At 44.8% G+C, this 17,185-nt stretch overlaps 2 protein-coding genes across 4 annotated transcripts in view; both read left to right on the forward strand.

The window, feature by feature from the left end:
* lekr1 (Leucine-, glutamate- and lysine-rich protein 1) overlaps positions 1 to 2,665 on the forward strand; it is a 72,731-nt gene extending 70,066 nt beyond the window's left edge. For all 3 annotated transcript variants that reach the window (XM_086215069.1, XM_086215070.1, XM_086215068.1), the window contains one exon: positions 846 to 2,665. In XM_086215069.1, coding sequence (XP_086071195.1) covers positions 846 to 1,223 — 378 coding nt within the window. In that variant the 3' untranslated portion in view covers positions 1,224 to 2,665. The remainder of the gene's footprint in view (positions 1 to 845) is intronic.
* Positions 2,666 to 7,134: 4,469 nt separating this feature from the next.
* On the forward strand, positions 7,135 to 16,450 carry ccnl1a (cyclin L1a). Its single transcript, XM_086215567.1, has 10 exons — positions 7,135 to 7,461; positions 7,694 to 7,768; positions 8,225 to 8,334; positions 10,151 to 10,271; positions 10,414 to 10,478; positions 13,727 to 13,826; positions 13,919 to 14,023; positions 14,184 to 14,437; positions 14,522 to 14,620; positions 14,705 to 16,450. Exons 1-10 carry the CDS (start codon positions 7,222 to 7,224, stop codon positions 15,171 to 15,173), a joined length of 1,638 nt encoding a protein of 545 aa, XP_086071693.1. The 5' UTR covers positions 7,135 to 7,221; the 3' UTR covers positions 15,174 to 16,450.
* The last annotated feature ends 735 nt before the right edge of the window (positions 16,451 to 17,185 follow it).

Here is a 17,185-nt window from a genome sequence, read left to right on the forward strand (position 1 = left end):
ACTCGGAGCCCCTAATGATGGCCGTCTCTCTCCACGGCTAGACGGGCATGCACGACATCACACACATGCAGGATCTAACACATGTCTGCGTTTGTAGGCAGGAAGGAGACTCACATTCCAAGTGTTGCACATTGAGGGGAAGTGGCCAAACACGTGTGTGAAAACTGTCACACACACACACACACACATGCGCGTGCACGGTTGAAAGAATTACATACGGTGGTGTAAGATGGATTTCTGCACACATGTTGACAGTTACAGACACATGTCAAAGAAAACATGCGTTAACCTCGTTAAAGTACCACATTTACTTGCACTTGCATGGGTGTGTGGGTGTTAAAATGGGGCGTGGTCAGTGGGGAAGCAACAATATTGAAATTCTAGACCCATAGCATTATTAACAATCACCAAAATTCAATACTTCTGAACTTGAAATGTCATTTGGACGGATCTGGCTCACAGCAAACATCCATTTTTATGTCGCTCTTGTCTGGGTGCTCAGAGTGATTTACAATATTGCCTCATTAACTCGTTCACGCACGCACACACACACACACACACACACACTGATGGTGCCAACCAGCTCATCAGGAGCAATTCAGGGTTCAGTAACTTGCTCAAAGGCACCTCAACGTTCTAATCTTTCACATTACAGTGTGAAAGGTTGTTGTTGTGGGCATCACGCCTGCTTCACCCCGGCGAGCTTCGATGCTGCTCTGATAACCTGCGTCTCAGGCGTTGCTAACTGGAGAAATCATTTCTCAGAGCTTGGATTTCATCCTAAACGTTTCACAAAGCAGAGGAAAGTTCTCTGAAGAAAGATTCTTTTTCCTACCGTCCTCCAGGTGGCGCTCCTCCAGGAGACCGTGAGGCGGGAGTGCGAGGAGAGGGAGGAGCTGACTGCTGCCTTCTCTCAGGCTCAGCAGGAGCTCGCTGTGCTGCGATCCAAGCCATCTCACCAAGTCTCCTCCTGGTCCCCCCGTCCTCCGTCACTCCCCCCGGTGAGACCCTCAGCCTCAGGGAGCAAACAGTACCACAGCCAGAGCACTCCTCTGACTCGCTCCCCAGCCTCCCCTAACACACTCCCACCCTTTGATAAAGGCTGCAGCACAGATGCAGGAGGCACAAGGAGGAGGTCGCAGCACCGGGATGGCTCGGGGGTGAGGGAAGGGGAGACCAGGAGAGGGGGGACGCTGCCCAGACTAAACATGAGCAGAACATGAACAGTGTCAGTCTGGTAGAGGCAACACCATTATTTTAGTTTTCTGTAACATTTTATTTCAAAATAAAACCCGGTGAACTAACTTTATTTACCTGCACTCAACATTTTAAACTTATTCAGACTGAGCTGTTTCCTTGATTCAGAAAAAAGGAGAATTCTGTTTATAATTTTGTTTATGCAGCTGCACAAATTCTGACTCACCAGGTTTGTCAGGAAGACTACGGCGGAACTAAAGTTCACTATCGTTGTTTCCCTCCCGTCCAGTTAAAATATTACACACGACCAACGTGTTTCAATGAAAGACGAGCGAGTGATGCTGAGTGTTATTCCACTGTTTGCATACTTTATGATGGCTTCAAAGATTTAAAACATTTTGAAAGTGTTTCAGGGAGTGTAGTGGGAGTTACTGCGCTTGCTAGCAGTCTACATGCTAGCATTGAGCTAACGCATCTCTGCCTGAGGCCATGCGATGCAACGCTGCAAAAAAAAAAGTATTTTTCTGAATAATTGTGGAATATTAGTGTGCATGTTAATGTACACACACGCTACACCAGCACACTGCCAGAACCCACACACTCTCTGACAGACATGCACTTGTTTTCTCATGACCCGAGTCACGCAGTCTCAGTGGCACGCACAGGATCTCACACACACACACGCACACACACACACACACACACACACACACACACACACACACACACACAGAAAGTAGTCTCACACACACCAGTTTTCACAAGGGCGCGCACACACACACACACACACGGATAGTAGTCGCACACACACCAGCAGGGCTGAAGAAGCATGACAGTGTGTCCCTTGCCACCCGTGGACAGAAACAAAAGGCAGGCAAACACAAAAGAAGCTGTAAGGCAAGCACCCCCAGACACACACACACACACACACACACACACACTCACACACACACACACACATGTTCATACAAAACAACAATTACCCATCCCTCTCCCTTCAGGCATTGTGTTACTGACATCATTCACTCTCTGTAAGGTCTCTCCATCCGTCCTTCCCTCCCTCAGTCTCTTCCTCTCCCCCTACATTTGGGATGAATTGGGAGAAATGTGTGTGTGTGTGTGTGTGTGTGTGTGTGTGTGTGTGTGTGTGTGTGTGTGTGTGTGTGTGTGTGTGTGTGTGTGGCACGAAACTAATTTCCCGGGTTTCTGGCACACATGGAACGCTTTTGGTTTGACTCTCCACGTCTCACTCTTCCCATCCATCTGTGAGACAATGCTCGGACATGTCGTTCTCACAGAAAGGTGGGATGATAATGATTTTATCCTGCCAAGGCTTCCTCTGTTTGCCAAAACACGCACATGTGGTTTATCTGCTGAGTCGCTGCGGAGAGTTACAGGACAACAACAGTCCCGTGCCGTTAAAACGCCGTTTTCACCAGAGAACAAACAAACACGTCATTGATGCCCAATAAAAACGTAAATGTGATGAAGTCTCTTGAGATTTTTATTGTGCATTTTTAACTTTTATTTTTATTATTCTGGGCTGCGGTGGACCCTGTTTACGTCACATCTGTGTTATTTTGTATTGAGTTACCTTCACTTGTGTTTCTGGAGGCTTTCAAATGTTCTACACACACACACACACACACACACACACACACACACACATATATATATATATATATTATTCCCTTGATGTGACGGTGACAAATGTAGCGTTTGTTTTGAGTTTCTTGTTGCCTTCCTGCGTGTGAGCGTTTCATTGTGCATGTGGCCTTGTGTGTTTACTCATTGCACAAGACTCTGTATCTGTGTGTGTGTGTGTGTGTGTGTGTGTGTGTGTGTGTGTGTGTGTGCGTGCGTGCTTATGTCTTTCTATTCTTGTGTGAACCAACCCTTGAAATACAGGGTGAGGGTAAGGGACGAGGGAATGCGTGTACTTGAAGGTACCTTGTTGCCCCCCCCCCAGTAACTTTGGTCATTTAGGAAAAACGATGCATTTGTAGCCACGCCGTCGTTCAGTTGGACTCGTGTTTCACAGTGACTGGAAAAACTGCTAACATCTGGATTTTGTGTGCAGTGGAAACAGGGTTGTTGTAGTTAAGTGGTGTTCAACCCCAGGTCCGATGAGCCTGATGTTGGACACGAGTATTTATGGGCTGCGTCAGCAGTGTTGTAAACACGAACCCCCAGGTGAGCGCGGTAGTGTGCTGTGATGACACATCCTCCAGGTGACTCGCTTCTAAATAAATCCACCGTCCCTGCCCGTCCTGCTGCTCTCTGTTTTCTTGGGCATTTGTGGCCTCAAATGTGACGCACCAGATGAAAACTGAAAGGCAGCTCGTGTTCTCTCAGTCGTGATATTTCTTGCTGTGTAAAATCAGTATTTGAATCCGTCCAAACACTCAAAGTCAAGTTCCATGACAGTATTTTACACTGAGTGCAGCGCACCGCCTCCCAGACGCGCGCTGACCTTCTGACTCCGGCTGCACTTCTCCCTGCATATGCTTTTCTGACTTTTCCTCTTATCCCTGTTATATTTCCTCTGACTGTGACCTGCATGTCTGCTGTCTGTGTCCAACCGAGACACGTTAACACTCTCCTAAAACATGCACGCGCACACACACACACACACACACACACACACACACACACACACACACAAATCTATGTCAATGTTCTTTATTTGGTATGTGAGCCCTCTGACCCTGCTGATGAGGAGATGTCTCTGCCTGCTCCTTCTGCTCTTTTACTGGGGCTTTTTCCTTTGCTCATGCCCTTCCTTTGTAGCCTTTGACCTGGTGTACTTCCTGGGTTGTGTGTGTGTGTGTGTGTGTGTGTGTGTGTGTGTGTGTGTGTGTGTGTGTGTGTGTGTGTGTGTGTTCAGCCCCAGGATGTGTGTATGAGGGTAAATGGCCTGAGCTTCTGAAACGCTTCCTACTTCTTAACATATGTGCGTGTGTGTGTGTGTGTGTGTGTGTGTGTGTGAGACAGGTTTGCAGCATAAACCTTTTTATACAAATAATGTTTGAATCACTCATTAATGAGATCAAATGCCCACCTTCAAACATTTACACACGCACGCACACACACACACACACGCATGCTAGCCATCTACACACTAGGAGCGTGATGTGCTCGTAGTAATTATCATAGCTGGGCAGGCATGCACACGTGTCCCAGGGGAATCTGTGCAAGTTGCTCATAAACACATGCGCACGCAGACACACACTCGCTGCAGGAATAAAAACACACTGCAGGGAGTGGTGTGTGTGTGTGTGTGTGTGTATAACTAAGCCCTTGTTCGTCACTGGGCGTCCCTGAACGCCTCTCTCCTGCGTCGTTCCGGAATTCTGCCATCCCGTGAGCCCTCCCACACCCTATAATTAGTGTCACCCGGGCAACTGAAAGAATGCTCAGTATTCTTGTTGTCGTGGTAACTGCGTAAGTGTGGGGGCCGGAGGTGCTGGTGGTAGGTGTTGGTTAATGACAGGGACAATGAGACCTCAGTCTGCTACCTCATGTGGTGTATTAGTGAACGGGAGTGAAGTGACTGTGTGCGTGTGTGTATGTATGTGTGTGTGTGTGTGTGTCATACGTGCCACACACACACACGCACTTTGTGTAATTATGGCCGTTTCTTGCAATCTCAAAGATGCAAGTGAGTGCATGGACACGACCAGATCGAGCTGAGGCCCCTGCTGGTTCTCCTCCGCGCGCTGGAGAAGCACTGACGCCTCGTTTTTGGTGTTTACCTGAGGGGACTTTTCTGATAAAGTCACTTAAAGGTTTTAAATTAAAATATAAACCTTCTTATGAAATTATCATGACATTCAAAAACCCAGATTGTTCTGAAAAAAAAGAAAAAGAAATCAGTTACATCAGTCAATACTTTGAGGTTGAGGTTGGGATCCCTCCACTCCAGGTGAGGGGCCGAAAGAAGAGGAGCATATCAGTAAACATTAAGTTTTACTTCAAACTGAATCTGAGAAGACATGCTGAGACAGTTAGAGGGGAAATCACTCTTTATTGAACACACGTGAGAAAGTCGAGGCTTTTCAGGGAAAGAGTCATCAGCCAGCAAGCATGGGAACCACCGAAATAAACCAAATTATTTAAGGCTGTAAAACTTTGGATATGCCTGCTGTAACTCAGATGATCCTCTGATTCATGGCGCAAGTAGCCTGACAAATTTGTGACTAGTTGAGGGTCAGAGGAGGAATTCACAAGTGGGCCTTCGGGATGCTTTGTCCTTTAAACCAGAAGAGACGTGTGCGTGCGTTAGGGCTCGCCAACAAAAAGACACGCATACTATAAATTCCTCGTGAGGAAGTGAAACTGCTGCAGTCAAATGTACAATATTGCTGCATCAGGCTGTTGAGTTTACATCCCGACTCCGGGCCAGGGGGAACCCTCCTTTCCCAGGACCAGTGTTCTCAAACTTCAACTGGCAGTTCTCCGGTTCCCTCTGCTGCCCATTTCTGGTTACTGCAGGGCCTCTGGCAGTGAAATCCTGGCAGCTGAAGTTGTTTAACACACTTTACCTCGATTGAACTTGAAGGCTCACCTTTGACAGTAAATGGAGGAGTCTTAAAATAAATCCATAACTTGTCCTAAACTTACCTCTCCCCACCACCAGAGCTGTACAGAGGCCTGAATATCATCGATAGAATGTGTTTTGTGTGTAAATCACGCGTATGAACATCTGTTATTTATTTTTTCCCACCGCGTCTGCGGCCGGGCGTCGGGCCAGGACTTCAGGAATTATGAGTGAGTCACTGGGAGGATGCTGAGCGATGCAATATTGTGATTGGATGATCAGTGATGACGACAACAGGAAGAAGAGGCCCTGGTCAAGTTGAGATGCAAGTGATAGAAATCTGTGTGTCTGCGTGTGAGGTCCGGGGTCCCGAGGGGGTCTTGGGTCTCGGGTCTCAGCGCCTGAAACGAAAAGCTTTGGTGCTCTTTGATATCATCTGGGTGTCAGAGACCGGACAAAGACTGCCGTTCAAAGTATGCATTCTGAAGTTTGAATCCCCAAGATCAAAGTCAGAGATTAGAGAGGTTTGTGACGCTACACCACACGTGACCCTCAAAATCCAATACACCTGGAATAAACCGTCTCTTCTCCAGAACTGTGGGAACCTCTGTCACCGGGGTCACCAAGTCGCAGCAAATTCCAAGATACACTTCCTTGTGCGTGGACTTTAATCTCAGGACTGAATAAAAGTTCAAAGACAATAAAAGGCGTTTCACCTTCAACTTGAAAACAACCTCGAGCGTTTTGTTCCAGCAACAACATGAAACAAAAACACCACCGCGAATCAAATCAGGCGCTGTGGCCTTCAACGTGTCCTCGATGTGCGCGGGAGGGCGGATGAATATGTTCCAGGTAGTAGTGAAAAGTCCGGACTTTCCCGTAAACTACGTCATCAATACTGTGAGTCGCTTTCTCATGCTGCCTTCGGGTGTTATCGGAAATATTACTTTACAATACCGAGAAGTGTCTGATAATTGTATTTTCGAGCTGCCGATGACAGTGAAAGGGAACAGGAAGATTGCCAACTCGGCTGCCTTCTGGTAACTTCCATTAGTTTAAATTATTTATGTAAGACAAACACTGAATCATCCCCTCATTGAAACACAACGTTACCCCATTCAGCCATTAAATGAATATAATGCCAGGAAAGAAGGGTGACTGACACGGAAGAAGTCTTACAGACACTTTTGCTGTCTCCTCGGTTGCTGCAACATCATTAAGTTCATGAGTTTTATCATAAGAAAACTCTAGCAAAGTATTTTGTTTCGAAATTCCTAAATGAATGTGTGATCAAATAAAAACATTTTTTTGGAAAGGTTTCCTCCTCCGACGATTTAAATCGGCACCTTTTTTCTTTGGTCGTGGAACTATACCGCCGCGGATGTGCACTAACGTCTGCTTAGCGACGGATACGTGACGTCAGCCATTTCCTCCGCAGTCCTGTCGAGGCTGTCTCGGCTGACACCGCTGTGGTTTGGGTGAAAATGGCCGCTGGTCCTCTCTCTGTGTCTTCTAACGCATCAACGAACAACGATGGCATTCTTATCGGTGACAAAGTTTACTCCGAAGTGTACCTTACGATCGACAACTCCCTCATCCCCGAGGAAAGGATGTCCCCAACGCCGTCGATGCTTGACGGCCTCGACCTAAACACGGAGACCGACCTTCGCATTCTCGGATGTGAATTGATTCAGTCGGCGGGAATTCTTCTCCGTCTACCACAGGTAAAACGTCTCTTTTTATATTCAGGCAACATCGTTGTTAAATTTTCATGAAATCGAGTAACACCTGACTGTGAATAAGTCAACATCACGTCTGAGGTGTAAGCGGTTAGCTAGCTAGCTAGCCTGCTGTTGGCGTGGTGGAGTCAAAATGGCGGCGTGCTTTTGTGTTAGGATAGGCCGGCTTATATAAGAAAACCACATAAATCCCTTTGTATTTTCTGTTTTTTGGCAGGTTGCAATGGCAACAGGGCAGGTGCTTTTTCATCGTTTTTTCTACTCCAAGTCTTTCGTCAAGCACAGCTTTGAGGTGAGTCTGGGGAATAGCAGCTCCTTGTCAGGCCGCTAGCTGTTTTCGTAACATTAGCATAGCACAACGTTATGGTTGCGTTAGTGGCAGCCATGTTGTCGGGACTTAGCTTGAGACTTTGTAACTGAGTCAAGACAATGAATGGACTCAACACAAAGTGAACTAATTACACGACACTAAATCGAAGTATGAACTATGTTCTGTTCTCCAATGGATGCTAATAATCCGTATAGGATGTTTATGATTTATAGATATGCACTGTAACGGCAGCAGACTTTACATATTCAATTATTCATTAGAATTTTCCAATTACAGAGATTCAACACTGATGTTATAAACAGAATACATTGTTTCCCGTTACAAAATATATGAATGTACTTGTTGCAATAAGGCCAAGGCTATTCCACTTAATTGAAGTCTTCCTTTATGTTTTTACTTTAATTTGTGTTCGTCCAGATTGTTGCAATGGCGTGTATTAATTTGGCCTCCAAGATTGAAGAAGCTCCACGGCGCATACGGGATGTCATCAATGTTTTTCATCATCTGCGACAGATAAGAGGCAAAAAGTAAGTATCTACTTTGAATCCAGGCTTCTCTCTTCACAAACAATGCTCACTTCCTATTTTGTACATGTTGAACTGTATTGTTGTCAAATGTTGTTTGATGTTGAACTGTTTTTGCTGTGAAAGTGCTCTTCTGATATTTCATGTACTCTAAACCATTTTAAAGCTTTTCAGTTTCCGCTTCACTGGTAGTTTCAAAAGTGTAAATGTCCAAGTATGACATCTAAGTTTGACATTGCACTGAATTTGAAATCTCAACAAAATCACCTGGAAAAATGAGTACAATCTTTAAGACGTGGCACAACTGCTTTGACTGTGTGCCTTCGTCTTTTGATAAATCTGTTTATGTCAATACTGTAGCTCTTGACATTAACTTGGCTTCTTTTTTCCCTTGCAACCAACTAACAGCGACCAGCTACATTTACCAAAGCCTGGGTGATGTGGAATGGTACGTAAGATGAAGCAGTCGGCATGACAACCATGATGCGAGGGGGTCTCTTGCCTCCCCCAGGCCCACCCCACCCCCTTCCTGTGGGAGACGCCCGTGGTCTGAGCCACTGCGGGGCACTGGGATCGGGGATGACAGGTTGGCCGAAGGTCCTTGGCCCCTGGGGCACCTTGAGGACTCCTGTGGTTCAATCTTAAGCTTTGGGTACCGGTCCGTCACTCTGTGGACCATTGGGTAATGTAGTTCTCTTCTCTGACTGCTCCTCACCATGCATTATGTTTGTGCATTCACCAACTGTTGTCCATGGCTTTAATAGAAATATCACCTTGTTCATTGGAGGTAGAATTGATCCTATTTTGGATCCTGTAGTTGAAGCCGGTTTTGTCTTTAGTGCATGCGCCTTGGCCTCAGTACTTTGGCATTATGTGTAGTTACATGTCAGCATAGAGTCCACTGACAATTGTTGTGCTTTTGGCCAGTCTGTTTTTGAGATGTGAATTTGGACATTTGAGTGTTGGTTCATGGAAAAGTTTCCATGTATGAGATGATAATATTGCTGTTCAATTTCAGAGTTATTATGCACAAATATGTCAGAGCTGTCCCTTTCTTCAAATTCTACTTTTGTGATGTAGATCACTACTGGCTGAGGAACGAGGAATAGACAGCATACAGTTTGTGTAAAAATGTGTCCAACACATGTTTTTGTGTATGATCAACACATGTTTTTGTGTATGATAAACACAAATTTTTACACCGAGTTCTAGAAAACGTTTAGGAACCTGCTTTCAGTTTTTGTGCGCTCATGTTAACATTTTATTGTACTCCCACAATGATTCAATGTAGATTTTTTTGTGGGGTCATTTGCCGTGTGGTCACTGTACACACCTCAGTAAAACCATCGTTCTGCATTTCCTTAAGTTTTAAGAAGGAATTGCATAATACTCAACAGGTGTTTGCCAGTGAATTATTGTTTTGTACTCTGACTTTTCAACTGGAAAAAGTCAAAAAGATCTCTAATGGTTGATCAATGCATGCTCTTTGAGATTTTAATTCAGGCTTGATCTGTTAATATGTTTCTGTGTTAAATCAAGCGATGTGGTCAATGATCTGAGTAGGTATTTCTAGTAAAGCTGTGACACTTGGTGATTAAGGTGAGGGCCGTCTACACATCCCAGAAGCTTCTAGCAGAACCACAGGAGTCTTCAAACCCCAGCAGACTGTCAGGCATGCAAACAGTCAAACCAGTTGCTTTGAGTTGGTTGGAATGGGAAAAAAAAAGAAGAGTACACGAAGTCAGAAGGGAACTTTGTGTTTTACGTTTATTACGAAAGGGGGGAAACATTATTTTATTTTGATTCCTTTACAAAATAGGACTCCAACTTCATTGATACTTGATCAGACCTACATTAACACCAAAAACCAAGTCATCAAAGCAGAACGGCGAGTTCTGAAGGAGCTGGGCTTCTGTGTGCACGTCAAGCATCCTCACAAGGTGAGTTGCCAACGCTGTTTTTATTACCAAGACACAGAAGTTGGTTTGCAAATTGCCTTCACATCTCAGAGTAAGCTAGGGTGGATATTAGCAGGTGAGGCCGTTCATGTTTTTCTAACGCGCAATTATTGTATCATTCCAGATAATTGTCATGTACCTTCAAGTGCTGGAGTGCGAAAAGAACCAAACGCTGGTCCAGACGGCCTGGTAAGTTTCTACCCTCTTTTCCATTGACCATCCTCCACAGCAGCAACTTGTCATGTCTGCAAGACGTGTCCCAGACCTGGGCTTAAGATACAGTTGATCATGCTTCAAGTGTTTGAACAACTCTGACGAGCACTTGACTTGTCTGTAAGGCGCATGTAACTGATCTATTTGTGGAAATTGTCAGAGAAAAGGTAGTCAAATGCCCGTCCAATTTTTAACTCTGAATTTGGAGGGCTCTTAACCATTTTTGCCCAGGTCTGACTGCGACATTCCCTCACTTCATTGAAATCCTCCCACCCCACCACTTCTTTTTCTGATGGAGCAATTTGTATTATTGCAAACCTGTTACCTGCCTCACTCTCGTGTCTGCCCTTTCATGGCTTTGCTGTAGTCTTTATGTATGCGGTGCTCCGGGAGCTTGATTTAACTTTGTCCTTTCTCTCTACTCTTTGATTAAAGGGTAGTCCATGCTGGTAAGTCACATAAAGAACCTCTGAACTCTGCCTCCTCCAACCACATGACCTCAGGAAGCTCCCCCCATTGGCTGGCTGCCTCTCTCCTGACAGCCAATCCTAATGCTGAGATTCGTTGATGGGGGCGGGCGGGCCTGTCCCAACAGCCAGCATCGTCTTGTTTTCTCTTGGGTGTCTGGAAGGATTTGTATTTTTTTGGTCTTGCTACCAAGGTTTCAATTGTGATACCTATTTTTTTATTTTATTTTTTTTTTAGTTTACTTGCATCTAGACTTGAAGTAAACTTAGACACAACACAATTAATTTTTTTCACCAGTTAGCCTGCCTTATTTTTAAAGATTATAGTAGTGCACTGTGTCCTGTCCCAAACTGATGTGGTGTCCAGACATGTGTCTGTTTTACAGGCTGATCCAGTTCTCAGGTTTTGCCTCCCAGGACCTGTCTCACCCACTCAGCAGTCAGAATTCAACGTTCGTGTGTTACTATAGCAGTGGCATAGCAGTTTGACACTGACCTGCCAGAGCTGCAGGTCGGATCATTTGTTGATGGCAGGTTAGGCTGGAAATGATACCCATGTGGAAGGTTGCAAAAAAGTTGCCTGCACCCAACGGCCAATAGAAATCCATTTTTGACGGCGTGGGGGATAAAAACTCAGAGAGGTCGTATTGCTGTGCAATTAATCTTTATTTTCCTGGTTGCACTTCCTTTCCGATGGAAGTCAGGTTATGTAATCGTGGTCAACATCATGCCATCACTTTACTTTTGTCTTTTTTTTTTACACTCCAAATGACTTCTATGTCTCCTAAGGACATAGATGCTCACTCCGTACTCGCCTGATTCACATCTCAGCCATGTTGACGTCGCTAATGCTTCTCTAATGGCTAATCTCATGTTTCCATTGTTGTAAACAGCGCACCAGGGCTGGGCGGTATCACATTAGCGACACCTTAATTCCCTTACGTTTCACCCTGGTAAACAATATTGCTTACTGGTAAATCTTGTGAAAACGTGATGGCCACTGGTTGTTTCAACATAAAATACCCTCTTTGCTTTGGAGGTGTCATAGATTCTTGTGATTTTTAAATAAATACAATAAATAAATACAAACTATTTCAAGACAGTGGGTAGAATCGACACATCTCCGATCACCAGCAAACATTGTTACAAAAATGAGAGGGACCAGCTTATCAAAGAATCCACCATCTGATAAACATTCTGTCTTGTTACATTGTCAAAGGTCTAAACAATTCAATCTAGTAATACACGTAAAACACAACAAATTAAGTCAGCGAAATCCTGAAAGTGATCACATGGTGCATTAGTGGCGCCTGCGCAGCTGAATTGGCTTTGATTGTGATGTAACGGATGCCAGTGGGGGTTTTCTACACACCCTGGAACCTCGCGTGGCCGCCCAGCCCATCAGCCCCCAGACGTATACTTGGTTAAAGCTTGGCAGTTTCATTAGGCTTCAGTTGTGAATCAGAGTTTACCCCTAACGTCTTATGGGTAAGTCGCCACATGAACCGCAGTGGAACGAGGCAGCAGATGGACACTGGCCATATGGGGCGGATTCATCTCATGTCTGGAAATGTTCTTTGGGAAGTGTTCTTTCTCACATCAACATGCCACTAGCTTTCCTAAAACCAGCTTTTGTGCATGCTGCCAAACATGCTTTGCCTCCCTGTTCCCTCAGATCTAATGATTTGAAAGTGGCAACTGCATCGTAGAAGGAAATCGTTCATCTATGTGTGCATGTTCCCCAAGGCATGTGTCATGTCAGTCATGAGTGTTAATCTACTGACACTCGGGTCATACTGTGTTACTGTGGGCGGGCCTGGAGTAGATGATATCCCATTTATATCTTCATGCTTGACCTGTGACATACAGAACTCCCATGGATGCCCCAGAGAGAAATGGACAAAGTTAAACGTGGCTCTAAATAATGCATGTCTCCTCTAAACACCATGTACAATAGACGTGTAGCCGTCAATCTGTCAGGGTTTAATATTCAAGTTAAACTACATTCTGCTGCGATGGAGCAGTGACCAGAAGCTGTGAGATGTTAGCAAATGTCACCCACAAATTTCAATTTTGAAGCAGTTGTCAGTCAAGACACGAGGGCCGTAATGAGACCTATCAGGTTAATTGACGCGGGGTTGTGTAGGATAGAGAAACCTGCTGTTGTTGGCAGCTGGAGACACTTCACCTCTCACCCAGGAGAAAGTCCAGCTGCCTACAACGCAGGACAGTTGCGTATGGTACTGGTCTGACCTTCAGGAGACGTGTCCCTTCTGTACAGATACAGGAAAGAAGCTGCAGCTTGGATGCTCAGCTTTGCCTCTTATTCTCCCACTCAGATCAACTCCCACCCAAAAATAAACATCCATCTACATAAACACAGCATTTGTTAAACTGTTGGTCTACTTGAGATAGCCTTTTCTTCGGTGTCTAGTTTTTGATCGTAGCACTCCCATGAATTCATACGCCTGCTCACTGTTAATCCAGCTGATCTGGCAAAAGAAAGTGATCAGCAGCATCAGAACTGTCGCGCTGACCCACATCTCCTGTAGGTACGACAGGTAGTATATTTAACATTCACAGCCCCTCGTCCTTCAATCTGAAACACACGATGTCTTAAAGTTGAGAGAAAATTGATCGACCCAAGATCGTCTAATTTGGTTTACAGCTGTGAAATGATTTAGAAGTTGTGGGTCAGGGTGAGGGGCAGCTTTGTGTAGAGAAGATGCTATGTTCTTTGTTTTTTATTCTTTAAAGGAACTATATGAACGACACCCTGAGGACCAACGTGTTTGTTAGGTTCCAAGCTGAGACCATCGCCTGCGCTTGCATATACCTCGCTGCCCGAGTTCTCCAGGTAAGATGAACTGCTATTCACTACGTGCTGCTCTTGTACTTGGACCTACTGTTGCAGCCATGGCAACCTTTTTGATTGTGTGTTTGTACCAGATACCACTACCAGCCAGACCTCAGTGGTACCTGCTGTTTGGAGCCAGTGAAGATGAGATCAAGGACATCTGCATCACTACCCTCAGACTCTACACCAGGAAGAAGGTGAGCCGTGTAGTGCAGCGTTCTTCTCTGGTGTTCAGGAAAAGTGCCAGATGACTTTGGATCCTAAGTCATGTTCTGATACCAGTAGTTCTTGAATACTAACTGCACGAACTGATAAGCAGCCTGTGACACTCACACTCAGTGTCTGTTTCCCCCTCAGCCGAATTACGACCAGCTGGAGAAGGAAGTGGAGCGGAGGAAGGTGTTCCTAGCGGAGGCCAAGTTAAAGGCTAAAGGCCTGAATCCCGACGGTACACCTGCACTCTCCACAATGGGGGGCTTCTCACCTGCATCCAAACCCTCCTCCCCCAATGTTGTCAAGGTGGAGGAGAAGACCCCAAACCCTCAGACAGTCAAAGCAGTTAAGAAGGAGCCAGATAACCGAACTCAGGTTACCAAGAGTCCTCACAACGGGTAAGGCGTCCTTCATCCTTCGGTTCCTGAAGGTTTTGTGAAGTTGTTTCTGAACATTTTATATTAAAATGTGTTTTCTACCAGGTTGAGGAAGGAGGTGAAGATTGGGAGGAACAGCAGGAGTGGAAGTCGATCCCGTTCAAGAACACGGTCGCGGTCTAGATCCCGATCCCCTCGCAGACAGTAAGATCTCTTTTTACTCCATAATGGCAGATTCATTTTAACGGGTCGTTTAAGTAACCACCCTCTTTTCTTCTGCGTCGACAGTTACAACAGCAGGCGCAGTCGCTCAGGGACCTACAGTTCTCGCTCACGTTCCCGTTCTCACAGTCGTAGCCCCTCACCTCGGCGGCATCCGCCATCACCCCTCCTCCCTCACCTCAAGTCAAAGACCAGCCACCATGGCAACAGTGACTCCAAGCCCAGCGGACGCCACAGTAATAGTGGAAGCGGCCATAAGCGGAAGCGCTCACGATCTCGGTCACGGTCCCGCTCTCCGGTCAAAATGGAACGGGAACGTGGCAGGGAGAGGGACCGGGAGAGAGACAGAGACCGCAGCTCCTTTGACCTCTCGTCAAAGAAACACAAACACGATCGAGGAGGAGGACACCGAGGCGACAGGAGAGAGAGGGAGAGGTCTCGGTCGTACGACAGGGAGAGGGAGAGGGACCGTAGCCACAAGAGCAAACACCACAGCAGCGGTGGGCACTCAGGACATAGTCGTCACAAACGCTGAGACGCACCAACAGACGAGCTCTGGGTCTGACGGCCACCATCTCCAGTACACTCCCACTCATATCACACCTGGCGTGTTCGTGGCAGTTGAGGAGGACTTGTCACAGGCTGCCTGGTCTGTTCAATGGCTGCTAGAATCACATTACACTGTCGAACTGAATCAAAAATCTGCCGCAACCTGTTGGGTGACATTTCTGAAGAATGTTGGGAGTTGGCGAACTAGAGTTTATGTAGTTTAGTGACTGTAGCTGCATGTGTGGGAGAACACGCCAGGTCTGATCACGCCGAGTGTACTTGCAGCCGTATAGCTGGGTTTCTCAAACACTTTCTCTTGACTGTAAAACGCCAAGTAAGTCACAGGAATGTGATGGTGTGGCCCCAGTCTCGGTTGAAACACGTGGGTCCCTGTGCACGTGTGTAAAAGCTTTGACAGTTGAAGCGCTCCGGGAGCGAGGGTTGGATCATGTGACTCAGTGGTGGGGGAGCTGGACCTGGAGGACGGTGCTGTAGACGAGTACGTCTGAGGAGCCCAGCAGGCTGGTGTTGCACCTCCCCTCAGCCACGGCCCCACAGTCGAGGGAAGGTGCACGTGACCCCCAGTGTGACGTCAGGCCCAGAGCTAACATCTTTTTTTGTGTGTGTTTTTCCTCTTGGTTCCTCCCCCGCAGTTCTATCCCTCTAGCTGACCCCTCTACGTTCATTTTTCATGTAAAGTTATGGAGTTTCGGGCGAGAAAAAAAAAACTTATTTACAGTGTAAAGATGGAGTTGTTATCTGCTGACATATTGTGAACGCTTTGATTTATAAAAGCGAACAGCTCAGTGGAAGGATCGAATGAGTACGTGTAAAATAAAAACATTTCAGGAAAGATCAGTACGTTTGCACATTAAGGGACTGGCAGACAAGTTTATTTTTTTTCCTTTAGACAAATGATGGATGTTGCTAAAGCTGTTTTGTACAGTTTCAACAAGGCAAATTGATTACTTTTTTCTTTTTCTTTACAGCAGGGGACGCAGACTTGATTTCAAAGTATTTTAGGGTTGTCAATTTGTTACACTGGTTTTTAGTCTGCACGTGTTCATGTCCAATTTTTATTCCATAATAAATGAGTTATGCCATTGAACCAAATGTATGTTTGTATTTGCTCCCTTCAAACAAAGTCTGTATTCCACTGAGGACGTATTTGTTCATCCAGCAAATGAAGGACGAATGGAAACTCATGTAGTGTGTATACGTCCCACCAGAGGGCGCTGTTTGCCTGACATCCCTGCCTCCGTGGTCACACAGATGATTACCCACATAACAAAATAAAACAATTTAAAATATTTAAAACACTGACAAAATAATTCAATACACCATGAAGCTCCACATCAATAAAGGAGAAGGAGCTTTGGTGTCAATAAATATACATTTGTGTTTGTGTGTGTGTGTGTATATATATATCAATATATATGTATAAATATATATACGTGTGTGTGTGTGTGTATATATATATATCAATATATATGTATAAATATATATACGTGTGTGTGTGTGTATATATATGTATATATATACATATATGTGTATATACATATATGTGTATATACATATATGTATACATATATGAATGTATACATATGTATACATATATGTATACATAAATGTATGTATACATATATGTATGTATACATATGTGTATATACACGTATGTATATATACGTGTATATATACGTGTGTATATATACGTGTGTATATATACATATATGTATATATATGTATGTGTATATATATATATACATACATATATGTATATATACATATATATGTGTATATATATGTATATATGAGTTAATATTTGGCACAGGTAGATATGATTGATGTGTATATATGTATGAATGTGTGTGAGTGTATATATCTGCGTGCTTGTATATATGTGTATGTGTATATATATATACATACATATATGTACATATACATATATATTTGATGTATCTACTTGAATCAATAAAATATGTATTGTATTAATATATG

The sequence above is a fragment of the Aulostomus chinensis genome, chromosome 10 (genome assembly GCF_037954235.1).
Source record: "Aulostomus chinensis isolate RoL2024-O1b breed Wild chromosome 10, RoL_Achi_v1.0, whole genome shotgun sequence".
NCBI classification, from domain to species: Eukaryota; Metazoa; Chordata; class Actinopteri; order Syngnathiformes; family Aulostomidae; genus Aulostomus; species Aulostomus chinensis.

Coding starts and splice junctions, on each gene's coding strand:
- ccnl1a (XM_086215567.1), top strand. CDS start 7,222: ATGGCCGCTGGTCCTCTCTCTGTGTCTTCTAACGCATCAACGAACAAC. Junction 10,479..13,726: donor ACGCTGGTCCAGACGGCCTG/GTAAGTTTCTAC, acceptor TATTCTTTAAAG/GAACTATATGAACGACACCC. Junction 13,827..13,918: donor TCGCTGCCCGAGTTCTCCAG/GTAAGATGAACT, acceptor TGTTTGTACCAG/ATACCACTACCAGCCAGACC.